At 46.0% G+C, this 23,629-nt stretch overlaps 2 protein-coding genes across 3 annotated transcripts in view; both read right to left on the bottom strand.

Annotated features, from left to right (window-relative positions):
- Positions 1-17,951, bottom strand: part of Rgsl1 (regulator of G protein signaling like 1) — a 50,978-nt gene extending 33,027 nt beyond the window's left edge. For both annotated transcript variants that reach the window (XM_032915081.1, XM_032915082.1), the window contains exons 1-10: positions 17,870-17,951; positions 15,461-15,543; positions 13,115-13,189; positions 11,352-11,481; positions 9,888-9,992; positions 8,793-8,954; positions 6,651-7,618; positions 4,207-4,269; positions 3,380-3,602; positions 1,722-1,829 (exon numbers count right to left, since the gene is read on the bottom strand). In XM_032915081.1, the coding sequence (XP_032770972.1) occupies positions 1,722-1,829; positions 3,380-3,602; positions 4,207-4,269; positions 6,651-7,618; positions 8,793-8,954; positions 9,888-9,992; positions 11,352-11,481; positions 13,115-13,189; positions 15,461-15,543; positions 17,870-17,882 (1,930 nt within the window). In that variant the 5' untranslated portion in view covers positions 17,883-17,951. The remainder of the gene's footprint in view (positions 1-1,721; positions 1,830-3,379; positions 3,603-4,206; positions 4,270-6,650; positions 7,619-8,792; positions 8,955-9,887; positions 9,993-11,351; positions 11,482-13,114; positions 13,190-15,460; positions 15,544-17,869) is intronic.
- A 4,416-nt stretch (positions 17,952-22,367) lies between these two features.
- Positions 22,368-23,364, bottom strand: LOC116911207 (transmembrane epididymal protein 1-like). The gene has a single exon (XM_032915083.1). The coding sequence runs from the start codon at positions 23,342-23,344 to the stop codon at positions 22,562-22,564; it is 783 nt and encodes a 260-aa protein (XP_032770974.1). The 5' UTR covers positions 23,345-23,364; the 3' UTR covers positions 22,368-22,561.
- Between the last annotated feature and the right edge of the window lie 265 nt (positions 23,365-23,629).

Here is a 23,629-nt window from a genome sequence, read left to right on the forward strand (position 1 = left end):
CAGTTCAGTGGGTCTACTGGACACAGAGATCTAGACAAAAGTCATTTCTCCAGTCCCTAAAATGATTTTTATCTATGCGTATGAATGTTTTTGCCTGAATGGATATATGTGCAGTGCCCATGGGAGCCAGAAGAGGGGGGTGTCCGATCCACTGGAACTAGAGTTATGGTTGTAAGGGGCCATATGGGAATGGAATCTAGATCCTTTGCAAGAGCAGCAAGTGCTCTTAACCCCTCAGCCATTTCTCTAGCCCTGGCTTCATACTCTTAACAATTGAGTTCTAAAATCATTAGGCGTAAAAGCAAGAACAAGGTAGAACAAACTCGATTGGCATACGTCATCAGCATACGCAAGGCCCTGGGGTCCTAGCTATTGTTTCTGTCTTTATTTCTCTTCCTTTTGTTCCTCGTCCCTCTCACTCAGTACCTCGCAGTTCAGGTCCCTTATCCCTGCTGATTCGGGTCAACTTAAGAGAGCAGGATGAGGAATGCTTTCCCTTAAAGGATCGGCCTAAATATGGCCATGGAGTTCTAGCCAAAATATGGAGTCACTCATGCGTGAAGGTACTGGTGCCAAGCACGAAAGCCCAGGAGAGGGAGGAAAGGCATGTGTGAGACAAAGGGATGGTGGTGACGACAGATTACGCTCATGACAGGGCTATTTAAAAAAAATTGAATTTAAGACAATAGGAGTGAGGTTTTTCATTATCAGAGAAGGGAAGGATAAATGTGGAAAAGGAGACAACTAGAACAAGCCCAGCATTCGGGGACGTTAGGGTAAAGGGACAATGTTCCTGCCACTCTTTGGTACTCTTTGGCCCAATGCTAGGATACATCGTCAAGTGAAGGAAGCAGCAATAAGCAGCGAACTCATGACAATGTAGGTCTCACACACATCAGGGACGGGAGTTACCCTGCCCTGTGTGGTAGACTCCCCAGACCAGCTGAGTGGGAGGGATCCCAGCATGGGGAGCAGAGGGAGGGAAGATGACTTCCTCTCCGTATACACTGCAGTGGTGCGATTTCCTTCCTAGAATAAGCTCTCCAAGGTGCCAACCCGATCTCCAGAGATGTTACTGCAAGATGTGATGGACTCTCTGTAAGAAGCAAGCGGGCATGGTGGGGGTGCTTGCGTCCTCCCTTTAGGACTAAGGTACTTAGTGCCAGCAGTGTAGACTACTGGTCTCTCACTGCTCCCTCTGGTGCCTGAACCAAGGTAAACTGGATGACCCAGTGGACAGTTGTATCTGTACCCCCTGCCCCAGAGGCAAACACGTTTCATCTGGGTCAAGATGGCAGTACAAAAGCCCAGGTACCTTCCCTTTAGAGGGACAACTCTAAAAGGCTATTGTAACTTCTGAGTTTCCATTGGAGTCTGGAGAGTTCTGAGAAAGCCTGGATGCTTTCCTCACTCAAAGAATCCATCCTAACATTCTTCCACAAATCCCCGACTCCGAAAGGAAACGACAACAAAAATCTTTGGCTCCAGGAAACTTGGCAGAAGATGAAGCCACATTATTTAAAATGTCTATTAGATAATAAAGAAGAAATGAATTATCTTAATTGTTGTCATCTTCAATGATTTAAACTTGCCTTTTGTTTGCATTAATATTATCTCTTTGCAAACAAGGTAGGACTTCCCTTTTGACTTAGGCCTCTGCAGTCTGGGAATTCTTAGATTTAGAAAGCACACTTGCTTTACCTCCAACCTTAAATACTTGCCTGTCGGAGGTACCCTTTCACAGTATATTTTGTAGTCTTCACTCATTTTTTCTATGGCCAATTTTGGATTCTTAAAGGAGAGATCCTTAAAGGACATTTTACTTGTATCTGGGAAGGAAAAACAGAGACAGAGTTGAGCTGTCCATTCTAAGTTCAAATATCCAGGACTTACCTTGAAGACATTTCCTTTGAAATATTATTTGAACCAGAGGTGTTTAAAAGAACACACATTTTTTAAGTTAAATGAGAACCAAGGAAACATAGACTCCCTTCCACTCTAGACTGAGATAGGTTTCCCCTTCTCTGCTAGGACAGGGATATGGTGTTGAAGGAACTCTTGTTAATTCAATATTAAGAAGTAACTTACTCGTCTGAATGGTTTTTGATCCTTTTGAAACAATCGTCTCTTGAAATGAGGAGATGAGAGTGAATATCAAATATTGTGCTATTGCTTTAATTTTTTTTTTTACATATGTGGCAAATAAAATTAGGATCTTCTTTGTTTTGGGCTTTTTGTGAATTAGTTTCAGAACTAGAAGCTTGTAGACCAGGGTGATATAGGATGACAAGACCAATGTGATTTAATGGCTCATAGTTTCCTGCCAATGAATGCTAAAGATACAAGTGAGGAGGAGGGAGGTGGGAGGAGGAGGAGGAGAAGAAGGAGGAGGAGGAAGAGGAAGAGGAGGAGGAGGAGGGGGAAGAGGAGGAAGAAGAGGAGGAGAAAGAGAAGGAGGAGGAGGAGGAGAAGGAGGAGGAGGAGGAAGGAGGAGAAGGAAGAGGGAGGAGGAAGAAGAGGAGAAGAGGAAGAGGAGGAGAAGGGGGAGGAGGAAGAGGAGAAGGAGGAGGAAGAGGAAGAAGGGGAAGAGGAGGGAGGAGGGGAAGAGGAGGAAGAAGAGGGAGGGAGGAAGAGAAAGGAGGAGGGGAAGAAGGAGAGGGGAGGAAGAAGAGGAAGGAGGAGGAGAAGGAAGAGGGAGGAGGAGGAGGAGGAGAAGGAGAGGGGAGGAGGAAGAGGAAGGAGAGGAGGGAGAGAGGGAGGAGGAGAGGGAAGGAGGAAGGAGGAGGGGGAGGAGGAGGATGAGGAGGAGGGGAGGGGGGCGGGGGGGGGGGGGAGGGGGGGGGGAGGAGGGGGGGGGGGAGGAGGGGGAGGAGGGGGGGGGAGGAGGGGGAGGGGGAGGAGGAGGAGGAGGGAGGAGGAGGAGGAGGAGGAGGAGGAGGAGGTGATAAGGCTCTTGAGACCGGGTTTCTCTGTGTATCCCTGGCTGTCCTGGAACTTGCTCCAGGCTGGCCTCAAACTCAGACATGTGCCTGCTGTGCCCCCTGAGTGCTGGGATTGAAGGTGTGCGCCACTATCACTTGACTAGAATAAGGCTTTATTAAGGATTATTAAAAGAAAATAAAGCATTGAAAAATAGTGAGTGGAACTTCTAAAAGAGGGTCCTCAAGCATGGGGGGGTGGTGTTGGACGGTAAAACCATGCCAGGAAGCTTGGTAAGGTAGAGCAGGTTAAGACCCGGAGACTCTGTGGGCACACACCTGAAACTTAGGCGACTCCCCACTCCCTGCCAGATAAAACTTATTTGATAAAATAAGTCTTGTATTTTCCAGTTCCCTAAAGGTCACGATTTAAAGGAAGAAAGAAAAAGTGACCGCCTTACCTTGTAAGAACACTGGAGTCGTCAGTTCTACCTGGAGAGACCCACCCTGGCGCAGGTTCTCGGTAGCCACTTTCTGCCACTGGATAGAATCCATTTCCTGCATGTTAGCCAAGGCCTGGCTTAGCAGCAGAGACTCCTGGAGCCGTTTATAAAGAAGGACATGTTCTTCTTTGTTTATGGCTTCTCTTTTATACCACCGGGCTTTGATGAACCGTGTTTGAGTCTGGGGGGGAGTTGGGGGTAGAAGGGAGAGACAAGAACAGTTGCCGGAGTCAGTTGGAAGCAAGAGATCTGTGGTAACTCAGTCCTCCACGTATCCGGGTTACATAGACCTCTCCTGATAGCCTTTAGAGCCATCACTCTGCCGTGCCTGCCCCCAAACCAACTCTCAGAATGCTACATGCATGTAACTCCCTTAGAGTTAGATGTGTATTGAGTTTTTTTTCCTTGAGAGCTTTATATATTTTTAAAAGACATTGTATTTCTCTCCCTCCCACCTGTGTGTGTGTGTGTGTGTGTGTGTGCGCACGCGCAGAGGCCAGAAGAAGGTGTCAGAAACTTTGAAATTTTGAAGCTGGAGTTACACACAGTTACGGGCTATCCAAAGTGAGTTTGGGGCGCTTGCGCCCTCCGGACATACAGCAAGTGCTCTAAACCTCTAAGCCAATCCTCCAACCCTTCAGATTTATATTTTTGACAGCACCAGGGATCGTGTCCAGCTCCAGCTGTCTCCAGGAAGAAGTCTTAATTTCATCTACTCTAAGCCTCCAAAGTGGACGTATTTCCCCTTCCCTCCTGAATCCTCCACAACCCAAAGTCCCTCCTACTGTGAAAACGAGAAACCAGTAGTCCTCTTCCATCAGGAATTCATCATACCGGGAGCTGAGCATCTGAAATCCAAGCACAGAGGAAACATTGTGAGCCGGACCCTCAGCTTCCTTCTGCCTGTGGCCACCCCACACAGTAGGGCGGGCTGCAGAGGCTTCTCACAGTGGGAGATCTAGTGAGGGGGCAAACGTCAATCGTAACATCCAGTGGGCAGTCCTTCATTTCTGTAAAATATATCACCTTTCGTAGCCTCTGTGTAAGCCTCAGAAAATGGTAATGCATACGCGTTGAAAGGGCAAAGTAACTCAGAGCCCCTGTGCCTTCCCAAAGCTGTGTCTTTGGTTCTCAAAATGGCTTTAAAAACCAAGCAACTCTGCTCTCACACCTCGCATTAGAGGCCTTTCTCTCCCGATTTTAAATGCTGCTCCACACATTAGGGAAAGCCAAATCTAAGCTGAATTTATTTACCCACATTCTTTGGACTTGACAAATATTTTCTACTGTGCCTCCCATGTGCCAGGCATTGTGTAAATTGCTGGCCCCAGACTTGTTCCAAGGACCTCAGCTCCCAGTGGGGTGAGCGGCAGTTGCTACATGTGGTTTACAGACATGAAGGCAGAGTTCTCTGGGAAGAGAGGAAGGAAACTGTTGCGTCTGATTGAGTCAAGAAAACCCAAGAAGAGATCCTGAAGACAAGAAAATATAAACTCAAGTTTGCACCTTCAGGGATAAGTAGGAGTTTGCCGGAGGAAAGTCCAGGCAGTAGAGGGTGCTTAGGCAAAGGCTTGGAGGGAGAGAAAGGGGTTGTTTGAGGATGATGGGTAATCTCTGAAGTATTTCTATTCTGAAGAAGACCCAGGGAGATGGAGGACTGGAAAGAAAAGAAGCAGAGACAATGGGTTAGCGGTCTCTACGAGGGAGTCCAATGACTGGCTCAGCAATGTGGGCATTATTTTACAATGAGGCGCCAAAGGTGTTTTGTGAAAAACTGTCTTGTGAACTCTGTAAGGAACTGTGGTGGTTTGAATACGTTTGGCCCAGGGAGGGGCACTACGAGGAGAGGTTGCCTTGTTGCGTCACTGTAGGGGCGGGGCTTGAAAGGCCTTCATCCTAGCTGTCTGAGTGGTAGTTTTCTCCTGGCTGCAGTCAGATCAAGATATAAAACTCTCAGGTCCTCTAGCACCATGCCTGCCTAGATGCTGCCATGCTCCTGCCTTGATGACAATGGACTGGACCTCTGAACCTGTAACCCAGCACCAATTAAATGTTGTCCTTTATAAGAGTTGCCTGGGTCATGGTGTCTCTTCACGGCAGTAAAACCCTAAGACAAGGAGGATGGGGAAATGGCTCCGTGGTTACAGTGCTTTGCTGCTGCAATCAAGAGGACCAGCATCTGCATCTTAAAGGCCCACACAAATGCTAGTTGTGTGTAGCAGGCGACCTGTAATTTCAGCCTTGGAATATGAAGGCAGGGGGGCACACTGAAGCAGCTGGCTGTGAAGAGTAGTCTGTGAGCTCTGGACCCAGTCAAAGAATAAGTTCTGGGAGTAGAATCCTCTGGGCTAACTAAGTGAATGACACTCCTGAAAGCAAGCAGGCAGCATGGTACACTTGTTCTCTTTAGCTCTTGACTGTAGATGTCAGGCTTTAAGTCCCTACCTTGACGTTCCTGAAATAATGAATTGCAACCTAAAACTGTAAGCCAAATAAACATTGCCCTCCCATGCTGTCATCTGTCTGGGTATTTTACTACAGCAACAGAAATGTCCTGGCTTGAATACGCTTGACCTAGGAAGTCGCACTGTTTGGAGGTGTGGCCTTGTTGGAGTAGCTGTGTCACAGTGGGTGTGGGCTTTAACACCCTCTTCCTAGCTGCCTGGAAGCCAGTCTTCCACTAGCAGCCTTCAGATGAAAATGGAGAGCTCTCAGCCCTGCCTGCACCATGCCTGCCTACATACTGGCATGTTCCTGCCTTGGTGGTAATGGATTGAACCTCTAAACCTGTAAGCCAGCCCCTATTAAATGTTGTCCTTATAATGTTGCCTTGGTCATGTGGTGTCTGTTCATAGCAGTAAAACCCTAACTAAGTCAAGAAATTAACTTAGAATGAGAGGACTCTGCTTCCTGATGTCCAGTGCAGAGATCTTAAGGCTTGCTTCAGTAAGATACTCTGAGTTCTGTGGTTTGGGGAAGCTGTGCATAAGGAGCGATATGGAATGGGAGACGGACGTTGACCACACATCTACTCACTCTTCCTTGGAGTTTGACTGTTTCGAGAAATCACAAAGGATTTTACCTGAGATTAACCAGGTCCTCAGCGTACGAAGGTTTGTGTGGATAATTCTACCTTTATCCAAGTGAGTACAGATAACAAGATGTCGTTTTTGATGGGCCCTGACCTAGTCCGTCAGATGCTAACTCATGTCTTTGAGCCACCACCTACCTTGCAGATCTCCCTCTGGGCTTTGGGGATCCAGGGGTTCACCTCCCCAGATGGCAGAAGCTTCTTTAGGCCCTGAATGGTCTGAGGTTTGAGTGGTAAGGGCGGCCCGATCTGTTCATTCAGGTAGAGTTCACAGATCCGGTTACCCAGCACGTGACGGAAGAGTGCATTCCCGTTCTGTCTGTTAGTCATCAGAACGCTGACAAAGTGCTGTAGGTCCTGCCAAAGGTCCAGGAGTTGGACCTCCGCCTTCAAATTCATCTTCTTCAGGTGGTATCGGAAGGGACTCCCCGCACAGGCGTCAGCACACAGGGCCCAGTGAGTGTACCCAAAGGAGAGGCTTCGCTTGAGTGACTTCTTGACTACCAGTGGGGCAGCATGGTTAATCATGGGAGTGGACGTTCTCAGGTGGCTAGAGAACGTTGTCTCAAGGAGGCCCTCCATGTGGAGTTGGATTTTGGATTTCTTCTTCACAGTGGGTTTCTTGGCATTCTGCAAATCTTTGCACAGGGGATGGACTACGGTCTCCTTTGAACTATCTTCTTCCAGAGAAGGCTTTTGTAAGACTACCCTTTCCGGAAGACTCATTTCTTCTGGGGCCTTCGTGGGAACTTCTGGTTTGGGGTCTGTTTCCAGAGGCCAAAAGATAGGATTATTCAAATGCCACATCTTTTTCTTGGCCTTCTTGCTTGAGTACTTCTTTTGGGAGCGGTGGGACTTCTTAATGCTCATATTTAGAGGGAGCCCCCCTGCATGCGCGCAGCAAACACTGCACAGGCGGGTCTCGTATTCCTGCAGCAGGCCGTGGCACGCTTCCTCGTTGGCCATTGTCATCTTGGCGTGGGTGTAAAAGTTGGGGAGCCAGTAGCTCTGGATTTTGAACAGGGCCACCTTCTGCATGTGGCTTAGGATCTCCCTTCTGGTGGTAGACTGGTTGGGATGCCAGATGGACAGGTTCAGGAGGGACTCTGAAAGAACAGAGAGAGATAAGTGGCAAGAACATAGTAGTGAGGGCTGTGATGGGGAGAGGGGATTTGGAGAGTTTTGGAATGTCTCTGTGTAGAGCACGTTGCTAGTTTTGGGTGCAATCCGGGGGATAGGAACAGGTAGAACACAGTGGCAGGCCTTTGAGGTCTACTTAGTACACAGCGCCTGCTTTCCCTCATTACTGTTTCCTTCCCTATAGAGACAACACATTTTGTGGGATTTCTTGAGCACATTTTAAGAACGTATTGGAAACAAAAGCAAAACTACAAGAAAACGTGATTAACAACTAGGTTATATGCAAGCGAATGGGGCTCACGGTTCTAAACAATAACCAAAGCATCTGTAATGGATCATTCCAAGGAGTCGAACCCTTCAGATAATAGCCAACCATTTGCTAGCCTCGGATTTAAAGTCGTCAGTTTTTTAAAGGGTCTCATATAACCCGATCTACTTTTATGTAGCCAAGATGCCTTTAAAGTCCTGAACCTCATGACTCTACCTCCCAAGTGCTGAGATTACAGGCACATGCACCCACACCCAGGTAATGTCATCAGTTCCTAATTAGAAGGAATGAGAAGAATAGCTCAAACAGTGTATCTTCTGGAACGAGGTGCCTCCTCACTTTTCAATCACACTAACAAGAAGGAACCTGACGGTATGGAGAAAGAATTACAGTCTCCGACAGGAGAACAAACAGTAGCCATTTTAAGCTCTGTAAACCACAAATGTTTCTGTTGAATTCTTTCAAAATTAAAAACATTCTTTTCTTGCCAAGGTCACAGGTACGGCCTTGGGCTCATCGGTTGTTTGCTCTAGAGAGTATCTCATTTACATAAAAAAAAACAAAGCTATGTAGACTCAGAAGGTACAGTAATTTCCCAGCTCTCTCGTCCCATTTCTTATTCTCTCCTTCCAGCCAACCGGCACTGGCCAGCGGTACCTCGGGAAAACATAAACACCATCCTCCTAAACATGGCTGGTGCCCTTCGACCTTTCTCTGTTTTATAGTTATGATTTCCACTTGCATCCCAGACATCGTGCTGCTGGAATAGGTTACAGCATGGAAAGCAGAAGATGGGGGTGACCAGCGACCGGATGGAGTTGTTGGTTCCATCCCTCAAGAATTCCATCTCACACACGCTCTACAGTTCTTACTGATGTCCATATTGCAGAGAGTCACCACCCTGGAGCCTTCCTGCAGGTGAGTGGCCTTGAGCACGAGCAGGAGGGAGAGGTAGTAGTCTTTCAAATACTCGTCCGTCTCATCTATGCTCAGAATCTTCTCAGCGAGGACCCAGAAATCCAGCAATTCTTCACCTATAGGTCAGACAGGAGAGATCGAGAGCTGTATGCTAGTCTCACCCCTTTGGTGGATGACATCTTGGTGCAGCTGCTCCTATCTAGGCATGCTCTGCTGCCCCAAACATCATCGCTAGCCAATTTCCAGTTAAGACTGCATCTCCAGCATCTCCAGAGAGTCCTCAGTGTGTGAGGATGAGAAGCATAGGGAAAGGCACTTAATGGAAAAGGGACCTTTCTGTCTCTCTTTGCTTTTGCTTTAAAAAACAAAGTGACTTTAGGGAAAATGATGACAGTACAAATCATGGGATATTGTGTGTTGTCAAAAAAAGAAAGTCAGGGGAGAACTGGGGAAAAATATTTCCTAGATCATGAGTTCTGACCAGCCTGCAGATGGGCTATAGCCCAACGGTGCCAGAGACCCATTTAATAACTCTGCCTACCCAAACAGTAAACTGAAAGGGGTAGCCTGTCTAATTCTCCTTTACTGCTCTCCAACAGACCCTGGGCTCTATCCTTAAAACTGGATGAAACCCAATGTGCTGGACTGGAGTGTCATCCTGGGCCAGCTGCTAGCCTCCCAGCACCCTGACACCACAGGAACCAACGCAACAGGAAGTAGTGCTTCCCTCTCACCAGAGGCTCCGTGTCGGCCTCCTACCTCAGAGGAAGCTTTAAGAATCAGGAACTTATGGTGCGTTCCATCTGTCTAGCACAGTGACTGACACTTAGAGACGCTTAGCAAATGCTGTCACATGAATGAATGAAAGGGACTGGGATTGCTTTTGCTGCAACTAATCTTATGGATCCTAGTTTCCCAGGCTTTTACCCGAACTGCACCATTAAATATAGCCTGCATTTTCCATCGACACACATAACTGCTATCTGGGGTTCAGGTACCCTTAACATATTGAGAGCTTTCAGATTTGGGGAACAATCTCAGAAACCCACCTGCACTGCCCTTAAGGTAGGAGCAGAACCGCCACATCCCTCTGACTCCAGCGATACATTTTCCCAGAAGCCACTGGTCTGCCATTTTCCATCTCATCATCTTGGCTGCGAGGAAAAGTCCACAAGAGAGGGAGTGTAAATTCTTACTCTTGTTTTTCTCTTAGCCTTGAACACAACCAGAGTCCCATTCACTCAAGGCGAGTCAGCTGGATGAATGGAGGTCCTGACTCATGTTTTTCAAACTAGTCACTGGACCATCTGGTAACATATGTCAGGGGCATATGCAGGGGCTACATGTATGCATATAATCCACAGCTCAAAAATACCCTCTTCCCTACGTGCCCTTAATATCCATTTGAATCTCTCTCCTACTTCTATCCTCCCCCCACGGTGTCTGTCTGTCTCTTTGTGTGTGTGTGTGTGTGTGTGTGTGTGTGTGTGTGTGTGTAATGTAATTGAAATGGTAGTTGAGTATAGCAGGGTGCTTGGTACAGTATTTAGCCCCACAGATGCCCCTGAATGTCACTTTCTTTGGCTAGTGAGTCAAAAGTTTCCAATTCGACCCCAAATAAAAGTTTTGTTCTTTCATTCAATAAGCATTGATTACATGGCTACTAAATGCCAGTCCCTATTCCAGATGCTTAGAATATCAAACAAAAGTTCCTGCCCCCAAGGAGTTTATATGTCCATGAGAGGGATGCACCATAAATATATATGATGAGTACATTATTTAGTAAGAACAAAGGTAGTAAGTACAGTTAAAATATGGTAGAGCAAAGCAAAGCATACTGGGAATTTTAGGTGAGTGGGATGGACAGGATTCCAGGGACCATTAGAATAGCCTTCACCGGAGATGAGATTTCTATGAGAAGGTCAGGGGAGAGACCTGTGGCTATCTTGGGGACGGCACTCCAGGCTGAGGAACAGCTAATGCACGACAGTGCAGTAGGAAGATGTCCACATGCTTGATAGCTGCTGGCAGTCAGTGAGGCTGGGGTGGACCAAGTGACCAAGGACTTGGAGAAGAGATGAGGTCCAAGATGAAAAGCCACTAAGGGTACAGGGGTACTGGAACGGTACAGAGACAGGAACTACTGGTGTGTAGTATGAGTTGTTGTGTGTAGGAAGGGGTTGGAAAAGACAGGCATTGAGCAGATGTGTGCCTGTTCTGAATTACACGAACCCTTCTTCCATCTATAATTGATTATTGACAGGGTTGGTATTGTGCAGGTCTAGAGGAAGTAGCCAAGGCTGCTGTGTCCATAATAGTAATAGTTGTGCCATACCTAAAAGTGACATATCACAACCTGTCCCTCTATCCTCCAGTTTTTGTGGGTATATGTAGGCCAGTGATGCAACAGCTGTTGGGCTGTATCTGTATCATACCATAAAACCAATAAGCATTGAATCACTATGCAGCGTGGCTTCCCGGAGTTCTCCACACACTCTCACACCAGTGCTCACCTCCTTCTGGGGACTTAACGAAGCTGATGAGCTCCTGACAGAGGATGTAATAGAAACACAAGTTTGTTTTGCAGAAGAAAGGTAACCGGTATTTTTCCAACCAGGTCAATAATCCTTTGTACTTGGTAATCTAGAGTTCAAACAAAATAACAGAAAGATAAATGGAACTGAACCCTTAAGAAATGCAGCACAGGAAGGGTCATCAAATCATGCTCTATTTGCATATCTGGCTGGATTAGTGCTGACTAAAAGTTGTGCCTAAGGGGAGTGGAGATTTGAGCTGAGGTTCTCAAAGATGAAAGTTGTTCAGTTTGAAATAAAATTCTCTCTCTCTCTCTCTCTCTCTCTCTCTCTCTCTCTCCCCCTAAATTAAACACCAATGTGTTCCCAGAAAGTTTTCCTTATTCTTAAGTGAATTTGTTTAAGAAAACAGCTGTGTTTTTTACCAAGAAGAAAAAGGGGAGGAAAAAAGAGAAGAAAAGAAAGAAGAGGAGGAGGAGGAGGAGGAAGAGGCAGCAGCAGGAGCAAAACTCTTGCTTGCAATGTCAGGTCCAATTCTACTAGCTTGTTTCTTTGTCCAAATCATTTCTTAGAAGTCCCCAACCCATGTCAATTGCACATGTAAGAACTACACAAAGAAGCCCCATGTGATACTTCATAGCTCTAACGTCAGCTCATAGCAGGAGAATCCAGGGTTCTAGCCTAGCCTGAGCTCCATAGCAAGTTCCTCTTTCAACGACAACAAATACATTTAGAAAAAACATACACATACCACCATTTAGAGGAAGGGGAGATCCTGAGAGATAATCCACCAAAGAAAGAAAAAAAGTGAAGTTTCGAGCTATAGTAGAGAAACCGAACTTAGTAATTGAAGTAAGATGATGATGTAATTTTTTTATATATATAAATCTTGGGGTGAGTATATATGTCTTTTGTTTGAGAATGTAAACCACTAAGGCAGATAGTGAAACCACGGAATGCCAAGACTTATTAATTATTTCAACAGGACGGCTTCTCTTAGGTCTCTAAAACCCAGAAACAAACTCTTGCTGTGAACAAGGCCCATTGTGATCTCTCCAGTAATGCATACCACTAACAGAGCACAGAAAGCCACTGGCATATCTAATGTCTACGTAATGAGAAAAGAACAAAAAAAAAGAATAACTTATAAGAAAAGGGAAAAGAAGCAAGGTGTGAAATGTAAGAGAAAGTCATGCTTTGAGAAGAGAGGCCCCTGACCTCTGTCTGTATCTGTAGTGCAGATCTGATCTTAGCTATGGCCCCAGCTCCCCACCTCATACTATTGCCAACTAAGTCTTAGATTCTTTCTTGCTTAGGTGTGTGATCTCGGACTTCTCAGCAGAGTCCAAGCATCTACTACACAACAACTGTAGTAGGCCTGAAAGGTTTCCTAACTACTCACAAGAATATAAAGGGAGAATTCAGCAGCAATTTCTTTTTTTTTTTTTTTTTCGGAGCTGGGGACTGAACCCAGGGCCTTGCGTTTGCTAGGCAAGCGCTCGCTAGGCAAGCGCTCTACCACTGAGCTAAATCCCCAACCCCTAGCAGCAATTTCTTATCCTGGCTGGGTAAACCTGTGGACTGTCTTCCTGCCTCAACACCACCTCTTCCACTCACCTGTCTCTCACCTTCTTCTAGGACCATCCTCCAGTCATCTTCTTCCTCTCCATCTCTAAATTCTTCAGATAATAACCCCCTACCCCTTCTTCTGCCCTGAGCCCTTTGCCATTTAAGAATCTTACCAAGTCACAAGGTATTTCTGGCCACAAGCTCCATTGGGATAACTCAACATTATAAAATGGTGTTTGACCAAAGACCTGTGAAGAAGAATGTGGTAATTTGAATAAGAATATCCTCCATGAGCCCCATCCCAATCCGTGCATCTCCTAAACACTCCCACACGTAAGGCTCAGAGAACACCGTGGAAGAGGGGTCGGAAAGACTGTAAGACCAGAGGATCAGAGATTTCTCTGGGAGACTGTGTCTACTCGTAACATCAGAAGTCATATTTATAAAATCTCACCAACATGACTGCCTAAATGTGAGCTGAATAAAGTAAGGCAATAATGGCGAGCCAAACTGGACAGGGAAAAGTTCACAGGGCTTCAACCCACACAGAGAACGGTGGGCACCTGAGTAACACTGGGGACGAGTACAACGTGGTCCAGTGCCAAATGGTCAACCCTGAAAATATACCTGCAAGTAACATTAGAGCCCAACAGGTTATAGTTGGGAATCTATGTGATATTACGAATGCACATATGCAATGACAATTAGTAAAAAAAAAAAAAAAAAAGACAAAATAAAGGTTGTAAAGTCTATTAGGGCTGGAGAGATGGCTCAGTGGTTATCCTGAGTTCAAATGAACCAATTAGTAAAAAAAAAAAAAAAAAAAAAAAAAATAAATAGATCAAAAAAAAAAAAAAAAGAGGCCATGAGTTTGAAGGAGGGTATGCAGAGGCATATGGAGTGGGGAAAGGGAAGGGAGAAATGTAATTAAAATACATTATCAAAAACAAAGGTGATACCCTCCATAGACTCAGGTGTTTGAATGCTTGATCTCCAGTTGGTGGCGCTGTTTGGGTAGGTTTAGATGGGGTGGCCTTGTTGAAGGAAGTCATTGGATGTAGGCATTGAGGTTTCAGAGTCATCTCTCTCCCTTGTACTCTCATCTCTCTTCCTCCCTCCTCCCTGCCTCCCTGTCTCCCTCCCTCCCTCCTTCCCTCCCTCCCTGCCTCCCTGTCTCCCTCCCTCCTTCCCTCCCTCCCTGCCTCCTTCCCTCCCTCCCTCCCTCACCCCTCTCTGTTCTGTGTTTGTGGTTCTCCCACCTCTTTCTCTGTCTCTGTCTCTGTCTCCCTCTCTTTCTGTCTTTGTCTCTCTCTGTCTTTTCTGTCTCTCTCTGTCTTTCTCTGTCTCTCTCTGCGCAGCCCCACCCCTCCGTGTTGGTGGTTTAAGATGTGAGCCCTCAGCTCCCGCCCCAGCCATCATGCCTGCCACCTGCTCTGCTCTGCTGTGTCTGCGCCACCATCGTGAACTTGCATCCCTTTGGAAGCACAGGCCAAAATAAACCTTTTCTTTCTCAAGTTGCCTCCGTCACGGTGTTTTGTCACAGCAATAGAAAAGCAGCTAGTCCAGAGAGCAGAAGCAGCCTTCGTGCATATAGCAGAGTTCTTCTGCAGCCACGGGGAAAGAGGTGCTCCCTGGCTTTACAATTTCAAGTGGTATTTTGCACTTTAACCGCTTGCCATGAACGGGAACATCAAGATGACTTAACCCCAAGATTTACTTTTCATTTGGATATACACCCTGTGTAGTCCGAGGAGCCATCTTGCTTGTGTGTAAATGCGAAGGCCCCTGACGGTAGAATGCATTTGCTAATGCATTGCAATATGTACCTTCTCATGGAGAAAATGATGGTCTAAACCCGTTTCTAATTAGAAATAGCTTTTTTTTATCTCCTGTACCCCTGGCTGGAAAATCTCCTTTTCACTCCACTGTTTCTAGAACATTTACTGTGAACTAATTATCATGTCTTAAATTGGTTCCTGAGACCCAGGACAGTGGCAGAAGCATGGTATGGTTCTGGACAGGACATGAAGATTTCGCATTTATGATTCGATTGGGAAGTTCCTGGAGACTTGAGAGTTGGTTCTGGTTCCTGTTTGTTTGCTCAAATCAAATTTCGGGGCAGTCCAAGTGGCTCAGTAGGTGAAGTCAGTATCCACTAACCTCATGTTCTGAATTTGGTCCTTGGGTCTTATAGAGTGGACGGGGAGAACTGACTTCTTACAAGTTTTATTTTGACCTCCACATATGCACTATGCCCCTCCCACATATGCATTATGCCCCTCCCACATATGCACTATGCCCCTCCCACATATGCACTATGCCCCTCCCACATATGCATTATGCCCCTCCCACATATGCACTATGCCCGCCCACATATGCACTATGTCCTTCCCACCCACAAAATAAATGTAATAAAGAAATTTAAAGACAGGAAACACTTTCAATTTGAGAAGGAAATGAACAAAACAGACACTTAGGCATGCAAATGGGACATTTGGATTCAGGCTAAGAATGCTTACCGGGAGAGAAAGAAATGTGTTGAAAAAATCAGCAAATGTTTCATCCTCCAAAAGAATGATAAGGTTTGTAGAACAGATGATTTCTACGTATGGAGAAAAGAAAACAAAACAGCCGATCATGGGGCTGTATCTGGTGGAGAGAACGAAGCTGATGGGTGGCAGACGTGCCGCGCTAAGTTTCAGCACAGTGGCCTTTAGATCTGACCCCTGTGTCCCTCCTCCAGGGCCCTCTTTTCCAGTGTCTCTCTCTTATAGAATCCTAGCCGTAGGAAACTCACCACCTTACACAACAGCCTGCTCTGTTTATGAAGAGATGCAAACCAAGAGGGTTTTTTGTGGTTTGTTTTTGTTTTTGTTTTTGTTTTGTTTTAACATGCACTGCCTTTATCTTGTTGTGGGCATTCGGCCCTGTGTGCTGTTAACAGGATTCCGCTTAGGCCAGACAGGACTCTAGCCTTTCAGAACCCCTTCCACACCCCCAGCCTTCTGCTTCACTCCATCTCCCTTGCTGGCCTCTTTCTACCCACTTCCTCGCTCTCTGGCTAGAACTGCTCCACAAATGCTTCCCCGGGTGGTGCGGGGGAGAACGGCTACCTGTGTTGCAAGCATGTAACATTAGTGTATCCTGAGTCAGGGTTGTCCTGGTCGGGGAGCAAGGTCTCACATGACACTGTTACCTCCACCGTCCTAAATCTGTTGCCTTGCAGAAAACAAGGGAAGGGATTTATGTGTATTCCAATAGACTTTCCCTTGGCCAGTCTGAGTCCAGCGTTTCAGCTTTCTTGGATACTGACTTGGGCTTGTGAGTCATTTGTTCCTCAGCTCAATTGTGATGATTATTCTGCTCAAATGAATCACAGGATATGACTGCTAAATATGGGCTGGTGAGATGGCTCAGTGGCCGTTAAGGCCCTCGCCACCAAGCCTGATCACCTGAGTCAGTAGGAGGAGAGAACTCACTCCTGCTCATTGTCTCTGACCAACACGTGTGTCACACACAGAACAAATGAAAATTGTAAAATAACAAAATACATGTTAAGTGTCATACTACAGGTCTAGCATGAGGCTAGGTGATATGATCCCTTTAAGGCTATTCCAGTTCACCGTCTAAGCTATGATTGATTGATTGATTGATTGATTGATTGACTTTTGAAGCAAGCTTTTTTGATCTGGCCTAGAATTTACTATGTAGCCTAAATAATAATAATCAGCCAGCTAGTAGTGATTCACGCCTTTAATCCCAGCAGTTAGGGGGCAGAGGCAGGCAAATCTCTGAATTCGAGGCCAGTCTTGTCTACAAAGTGAATTGCAGGACAGCCAAGGCTACACGGAGAAACCCTGGTTCAAAAACAAACAAACCCAATAATAATGATAATGATAATGATGATAATATAACAACAACAATAAAAATAAAACTCACAATAATTCTCCTGCCTCAGCTTCTCATGTACTCAGATTATGGGTTTGAGCCACCATGCCAGGACTGATCTATGCCCTTTAGACATCAAGGTTTCATGAATATCGAACTGATCGTTTCATCAATGGCCCAACTGTTTTCTGTCACAGCCGAGGTTTATAACGACAGAGAGCCAAAGCATAAGCTAAGTAACCCAGACTATGCCCTGGTCTCAGAATAATTAGGCATCTGATGAGGGAAATTAATGTCACTGAGTGCAATTTTGAAAACATAAGGAAAGGGAGAGCCTAAGACATAGCTCAGCTGGGACAGCCTTGCCTGATACTCATGAAGTCCTGGGTTCAATTCCCCAGCTCTGCATAAATCAGGCATGATGGTGTATGCCTGTAATCTCAACTCCTAGGTAGTGGAAGCAGGAGAAGCAGAAGTTCAAGGCTACCCTCATCTGTATACCAAGTTTGAGCTCAGCCAAGACCACACAAGATTCTATACATGCATACATACATACATACATTCATACATACATACATATACACACACATACATATGTAAATAAATAAATAGCACAATTTGAAAACAAAATAGCCAGGCATGGTGGTACATGCCTTTAATCCCAGCACTCTGGAGACAAAGGCAGAGGCAGCCATCTTAGAGGATGATATCTAAGTCTGAGACCAGCCTGGGCTACAGAGTGAGTTTCAGGACAGCTAGGGCTATGTAGAAAAACCTTATCTTTAAAAAAACAAACAAATAAAGCACACTGAGCAATGGCCTCTGACATTTTCCCTCATGATTGATACCAGGCAATGTTTGTCTTTGAATAACAGAAACAGAAACCCAATTAACTATGTCTTCTATCTCCAGGAATGACATCAAAGTCACAGGAGCTGTCACCCAGCGGCCTCTCAGCGGCTGTTAAGGAGGAGGGCGGGCCGTTAGCTGTATGCATTGCTGTATCGAGCTTGGGTTCGAACATTATCAGACACACTCACCCGCGTTGCTCATGTTGCCATGCTCCTCCTGACACGGATTGGTTAGGAACAGAATGTGAGCACACAGTGAGGTGGCCGCAGTGTTCCATCCGCATTCCATTCCATCCACCTCCTCTCTGGTGCAGACCTGAATGTGACGGTAAGCCTCTCTTCCTCCATCGCTGGGAGGGATCCCCCTGAACAAACCAGACCCATCCTATACTCACGTACGCATTGGAAAGGTCTTCCCACGTCTAAGATCTCCTCCAATCACCCGAGTAGTCACAGCACTGAACTTGGCCTGCACCCTTCATAAAACCTTCCTCCTGCCTATGCAGTCCACATAGAGCAGTGGCTCTCAGCCTTCCTAATGCTGTGGCCCTTACAGTACAGTTCCTCGAGTTGTGGTGACCCCCGGCCATAAAACCAATTTTTGTTGCTAGTCTATAACTGTAAATTTGCTACTGTTATGAATCATAACACAAACATCCTATATGCAGGATATCTGATATGCGACCCTTATGAAAGGGTCATCCGACTTCGAGAACCTCTGACTTAAACCATCAAGTTTCTGATATCTTGAATTCCCATCTCTGAAAGTTCCTCAGGCACTTAGTTTTCATCATCAATTCTTTGTTTCTCTGTCCTTTAAAATTATTTTTTTCTAACACTGATAAGGATTTTCTGTTCTGATAAGGATTTAAGATGAAAGACTGTAAGGCCTTTCTTTATACATCAACGACTTAACCAAGAATGTCTCCCAAACTCCTGAGAACAGAATAGTTCATTATCACACCTAAGAGATGTGGCGTTGTTGGGACTTGGAGACCAGCCTGGTCTACAGCTCCAGGATAGCTAAGGCTACGTAGTAAGATCCTGTCTAAACTCCAGAGGAGGGACATCTGGCTTCCACATATCCCTGGGGACACAGGAAGACATATACAACTTTTTAAAAAAAAAAAAATTGAAAATATAAATTACTGTTTCTAGAAATTTTGGGGGATTCCATTGAGTACCACAGGTTACCAAGGAAACTGGGATTCCCCTCTCAGGGTTCTTAGTCTCATTAGTAAAAGAATTTAACAACAGACACAGAAGGAAAATCAGAAACACTTTTGTTAATGTTTGAAAAAAAGCCGCAGTTCAGGCAAAGTGAGAAATCTAAGCGACTGCCTGGAGGAGGGGAATGGAGAAGAGGAGCGGAGAAACCACAGCTTTCTGAGTCAGGCAGGGAAGTTCAGCAAACAGCTACACAGCAAGTGGGAGGTACCTCCAGAGAGAATGGAAAACACAGAAACGCCAAAGAAAGCATTCTTGGGCTAAAAGAGGAAATGAACGATTCCCTCTGGCATCCCTAGCATGATAGATTTTCTTTTCCCTTAAAAACTCAGTTATTTTTCACACAAGTTATAACGGATTATCAGAGACTAAAGGACCAAAGGGTTACACGCACACGCACGCCCATAGGCACGCACGCGCATGCGTGCGCACGCACACACGCACCCCTCTAAGAGTACATTAGTTGGATTCTGTGCTTATTTTGTGTTCACACATCTGTCATGAAACAGATCAACGCCACGTTTCTGGATGTTTTCACATTTGCTAACATGTTTGTCCTAGCTTCCTCCTGTCTCTTCCCTTTTTAAATAAAAATCGGTAGTTCAATACCAACAAGGGAGCGTGTGTCTTTCCAGCTCCCGTGAAGATGGCGCCCTCTTGTGGAAGATGAAAAACAGTACGCCGTTCTCTCGAAACCTGTAATTTAGTTTTGCCTTCAACCTTGATTAGGATTCTCCAGTGCTCTTAGCGACCATGAAGAGATGAGTGCAGAAAGAGCCTTGTCAGTATTGGAGAGATGGCTCAATGGTTAAGAGCACTTAGTGTTCTTCCAAATGACTCAAGTTCAGTCCCCAGCACCTACATCAGATAGCTCACAACTCCAGGGGCTCCTGCACTCACATGTACACACACACACACACACACACACACACACACACACACACACACACACACTTAGACAAAATTAAAAATAATAAAAAATAAAATTTAAAAGAAAGAAAGAGGGCTGGAGAGATGGCTCAGTGGTTAAGAGTTCAATTCCCAGCAACCACATGGTGGCTCACAACCATCTGTAATGAGATCCGATGCCCTCTTCTGGTGTATAAAGGACAGTGCGGTCATATACATTAAATAAATAAATCTTAAAAAAAAAAAAAACAAGAAAGAAAGTAAGATCCCTGTTATTTAAATAGCAAGCCTACCTATTTATCTCACTACTCTATCAGATTGCAACTAGAATTCTTTGTGGCTTTGACATTTATGACCTTACTTAGAAGTTATGTGATAAGAGATACACAATCAGTAATCTGCTACAAGAAATGGGGTCATCTGTATCTGAACTTCAAAGTGCTCAATGCTGGACAAGCCTTAGCACGAGCTGGTTTTGGTGTCTCCCTGTTTAATTAAAGATATCATCTTAGAACAGCTCTGAGACATGAGTAAGCACAGAGTTCAGTTCATGAGATATTAGAGGGTGTGTGTGTGGTGGTGTATGTGATTTTTTTGTATAGTGCTAGAGTTTGAACCTAGGCCTTGCACATGCTGGGCAAGTCCTCTACCACTGAGCTACACTGCCAGCACTTCCCTCCCTCTTTAAATAGCTCACTGTACAGTTCACGTTGTTTGTGTTGTTGCTGCTTTGGGCCTGGGTCTCATGTAGCCTGGGTTGCCCTTGATCTCCTGATTCTCTTGAGCTCACTTTCCCAAGTGCGAGGATTACAGGTGTGGACCACCTTGCTGTGTGGTCCAGGCTGCCCTCAACTATGGAATCGTTTTGCTTCTGCCAAGTGTTGGAACTACAAGGATGTACCACCATGTCCCACTCCAAAATATATTCTTCTTAAAAAAAAAAAAGAGTGATATTGGAGTGGGGCAGAAGTAAGAGCTGTGCTACACCCACAGGAAAATGTGTGGAAGAAAAGTGGGTTCTGAACCTCATGGGTTCCCAATCTCAAGACACCCCCAAAAAACCCTCAGAGACTGAATCAAAACCTGAAAAGACATCCATGGTGTGGAGGGGAAACGGGGACTGGGATTGTGATGATTAGGAAAAGGCAGAACCCTCGTGGGTTATTCTAGTGCCCCAGTGGACCCAGCACTAGTTAGAAGCGTGGAAATGAGTGTAAGGGAGCCCCTTCCTTCCGTATCAAGGCCCCTCTCCTCCATTCGAGAGGAATATTTTGGCTTAGTGATCCTACTGATGCAGGACAAGCCACTGTGGATTGTTGGCCACGAGCTAGAGATCTGAGCACATGCAAAGATGTGGTTGCATGCACAAAGTGGTTCTGGAAATCACTTTCCTTTTAGCCAGGGCTCAGACTTCTCACAAGCTCCCCCCACCCACCGCAAAACCAGAGGATGAGGGTTCCTAATCACCAGATAATAATTTACTCCTGACGCACCTTGCCTTCTAAACAAGAAAGTTAGCAAGATGGATCAGAAGCAGAGGACATATCTAGTTCCCCTAGAAACTAAATCAATCAATCAATAATCAACAGAATAACCCTTTGAAAACCTTACTCCAAGCCTACTTTGTGTAACTGGATATTTTACTCTCCATCTGGAGTGAGGAATGTTCTTTCTACCAAGGCTCTCTGGTGCTTTAGCTCAACTGGAATTTCACTCCCTGGGCACCCCGCTATAGCATTATGGAATATAGGTAGCACTTAGTGATGTTGGCCCTTTGAGTAACATTTCCCGACAGAATCATTGTGAGACAGAAAAAACAAGCTGTTAGACTTTATTATCCATGGGAAACAGAGAGGGCTGGGTCTGGTCAAGTCTACTATTTAGAAACTTACTGAGATCAGTCCAGACAATGGGCTGAGAGGCTGAGGAGGAAAACACGACCATACTTGGGGAGGCTGTGGCCTTCTGCCACGTGTAGGGACTCTCTGCAGAGGAAGGCACTGTTCACAAGGGTCTGATCTTCACTCAGACAAATCACAAAGTGATGTGAGGAACAAACCAGAAACAGTCCTGAATTTCACATAGCCAAGAAAACAGTCTGGATTTGGAATAAGCATCACGGAAGTCAAGGACAAGAAAGGATGAGGGAATGGTTATTATGATGGCTGGATTCTGACGTGCTAAATGTGGTTTCTGGCTAATATTCTATACAATAACGTAAAGGATGGTTATCAAAAGTTCCAAAAGCAGGGTTTACTAAATTCATTATGTCCTCATGTTGGTGGTGAAGGGTCCAGGGGGGAACGGTGCAAAGAGGTAGAAGTCAAGCAGGTGCTGTGGTTGGAGGTGGGGATTGGAAAGGCTTGCGGGGTCAGGGGCGTACTAAGAGAAGGAAGGTCGGGGTTGGGGATTTAGCTCAGTGGTAGAGCACTTGCCTAGTGAGCGCAAGGCCCTGGGTTCAGTCCCCAGCTCCGAAAAAAAGAAAGAAAAAAAAAGAGAGAGAGAAGGAAGGTCATAGCTGTGTGATCTCATTTCACGCATCTTTCTTCTGCACCATTCAGTAAATTAGATGAAAAGAAGCCAGAGGGGAGAGAAGATAAGCCCATCCCCCCCACAGTCTGCTCTCTCAAGATGGGGCACCTCTGAAAGACGTCTGATCCTCCTGACAGCTCCCCTCTTAGGGCTTGGCACCCAGATGTCTTTGGAGTGTGCAGGCAATCAGAAACCACTTGGGCATGTCCAGGTTCAGGCATCAGCACCGAGGTAACGATGCCACAAAAAGGAGAAACCGTAGGCCAAGATCACCAGGAAGGCACCAGAGGCCACGTGCCAGCAGAAGAAAGTGGTGGCAAATGCTACATCGTTCTCGTCATCGTCCATCCATTTGTAGCCAGAGATTGGTTTGTACAGCATGAAGCCTATCTGTATCAGCCAGGAGCCGGTGACAATGTACAGGAAGGCCTTCAGCACCCAGATCAGCAGCACATTGGGAGCCCACAGCTCTACAGTCCCCACGAGGGTCAGCAGGAACATGGCCTGGATGAGCAGCATGTGAGTCTGCAGTTCCACTCCTTCTGTATCCTGCATATGAGACACCATCAGGGGCAAAAACAGATACATGCTCAACACTTGGGCACCTTGCTCCAGAACGGCACACCGCTTGGGCAGCAGGTTCTGGCTGACCACATCTGCACACCCACTCAGAAAGAAGGACACGTAGAGAGTGAGATGCTGCCACTGTTTGCGGTACATGAAGTTTCTCAGGTGATACTTCTTGGTGATGAGTACCAACTGCCAGTGAATGCTGTTCAACTCTTGGGCTACTAAGACGCAGGAACTCAGTATCTTCAGAAAGCCGATGTAGTACATTTGCCGTAACCTTGCCCATCTTCCTTTGCTCCAAGGACGGCTTGGTGGATATTGGACAGGAGAGTTGCATATCAGAGCCCTGGAGAGAAGCACTGCATGATAAAGTCCATAGAGGAATAAGGACAGGCCAGGAAACAGATGACCCTCAAACCCTCCCATGGATCCCAAGGGAGATGTGATCAAAGGCAGAAACAAAAGCAAATGGTCATTCACCCAGGGCTTCTAGAGCATGGCAGGAGCCTCCTAAAGCTTGCTTATAACTCCTACCCATCCCACTGCACCCACCCGCAGAAGGGAAATGGCTCTGGAGGAAACCCAAACTTAGGGTGGGGTGGGTGTCGTGGTTTCCGTTCTGGTCTTCTGCTCTGGTTCATTGATAACCAGCTCCCCATCGGCAAACAATGAAATCAGCGTGTCTCCAGCACAATGCATGGCTATCAGCTG

This window comes from Rattus rattus, chromosome 10, assembly GCF_011064425.1.
Source record: "Rattus rattus isolate New Zealand chromosome 10, Rrattus_CSIRO_v1, whole genome shotgun sequence".
NCBI classification, from domain to species: domain Eukaryota; kingdom Metazoa; phylum Chordata; class Mammalia; order Rodentia; family Muridae; genus Rattus; species Rattus rattus.

Bases quoted from the DNA above. Each gene is read 5' to 3' on its own strand.
- LOC116911207 (XM_032915083.1), bottom strand. From the start codon at position 23,344: ATGGGAGGGTTTGAGGGTCATCTGTTTCCTGGCCTGTCCTTATTCCTC.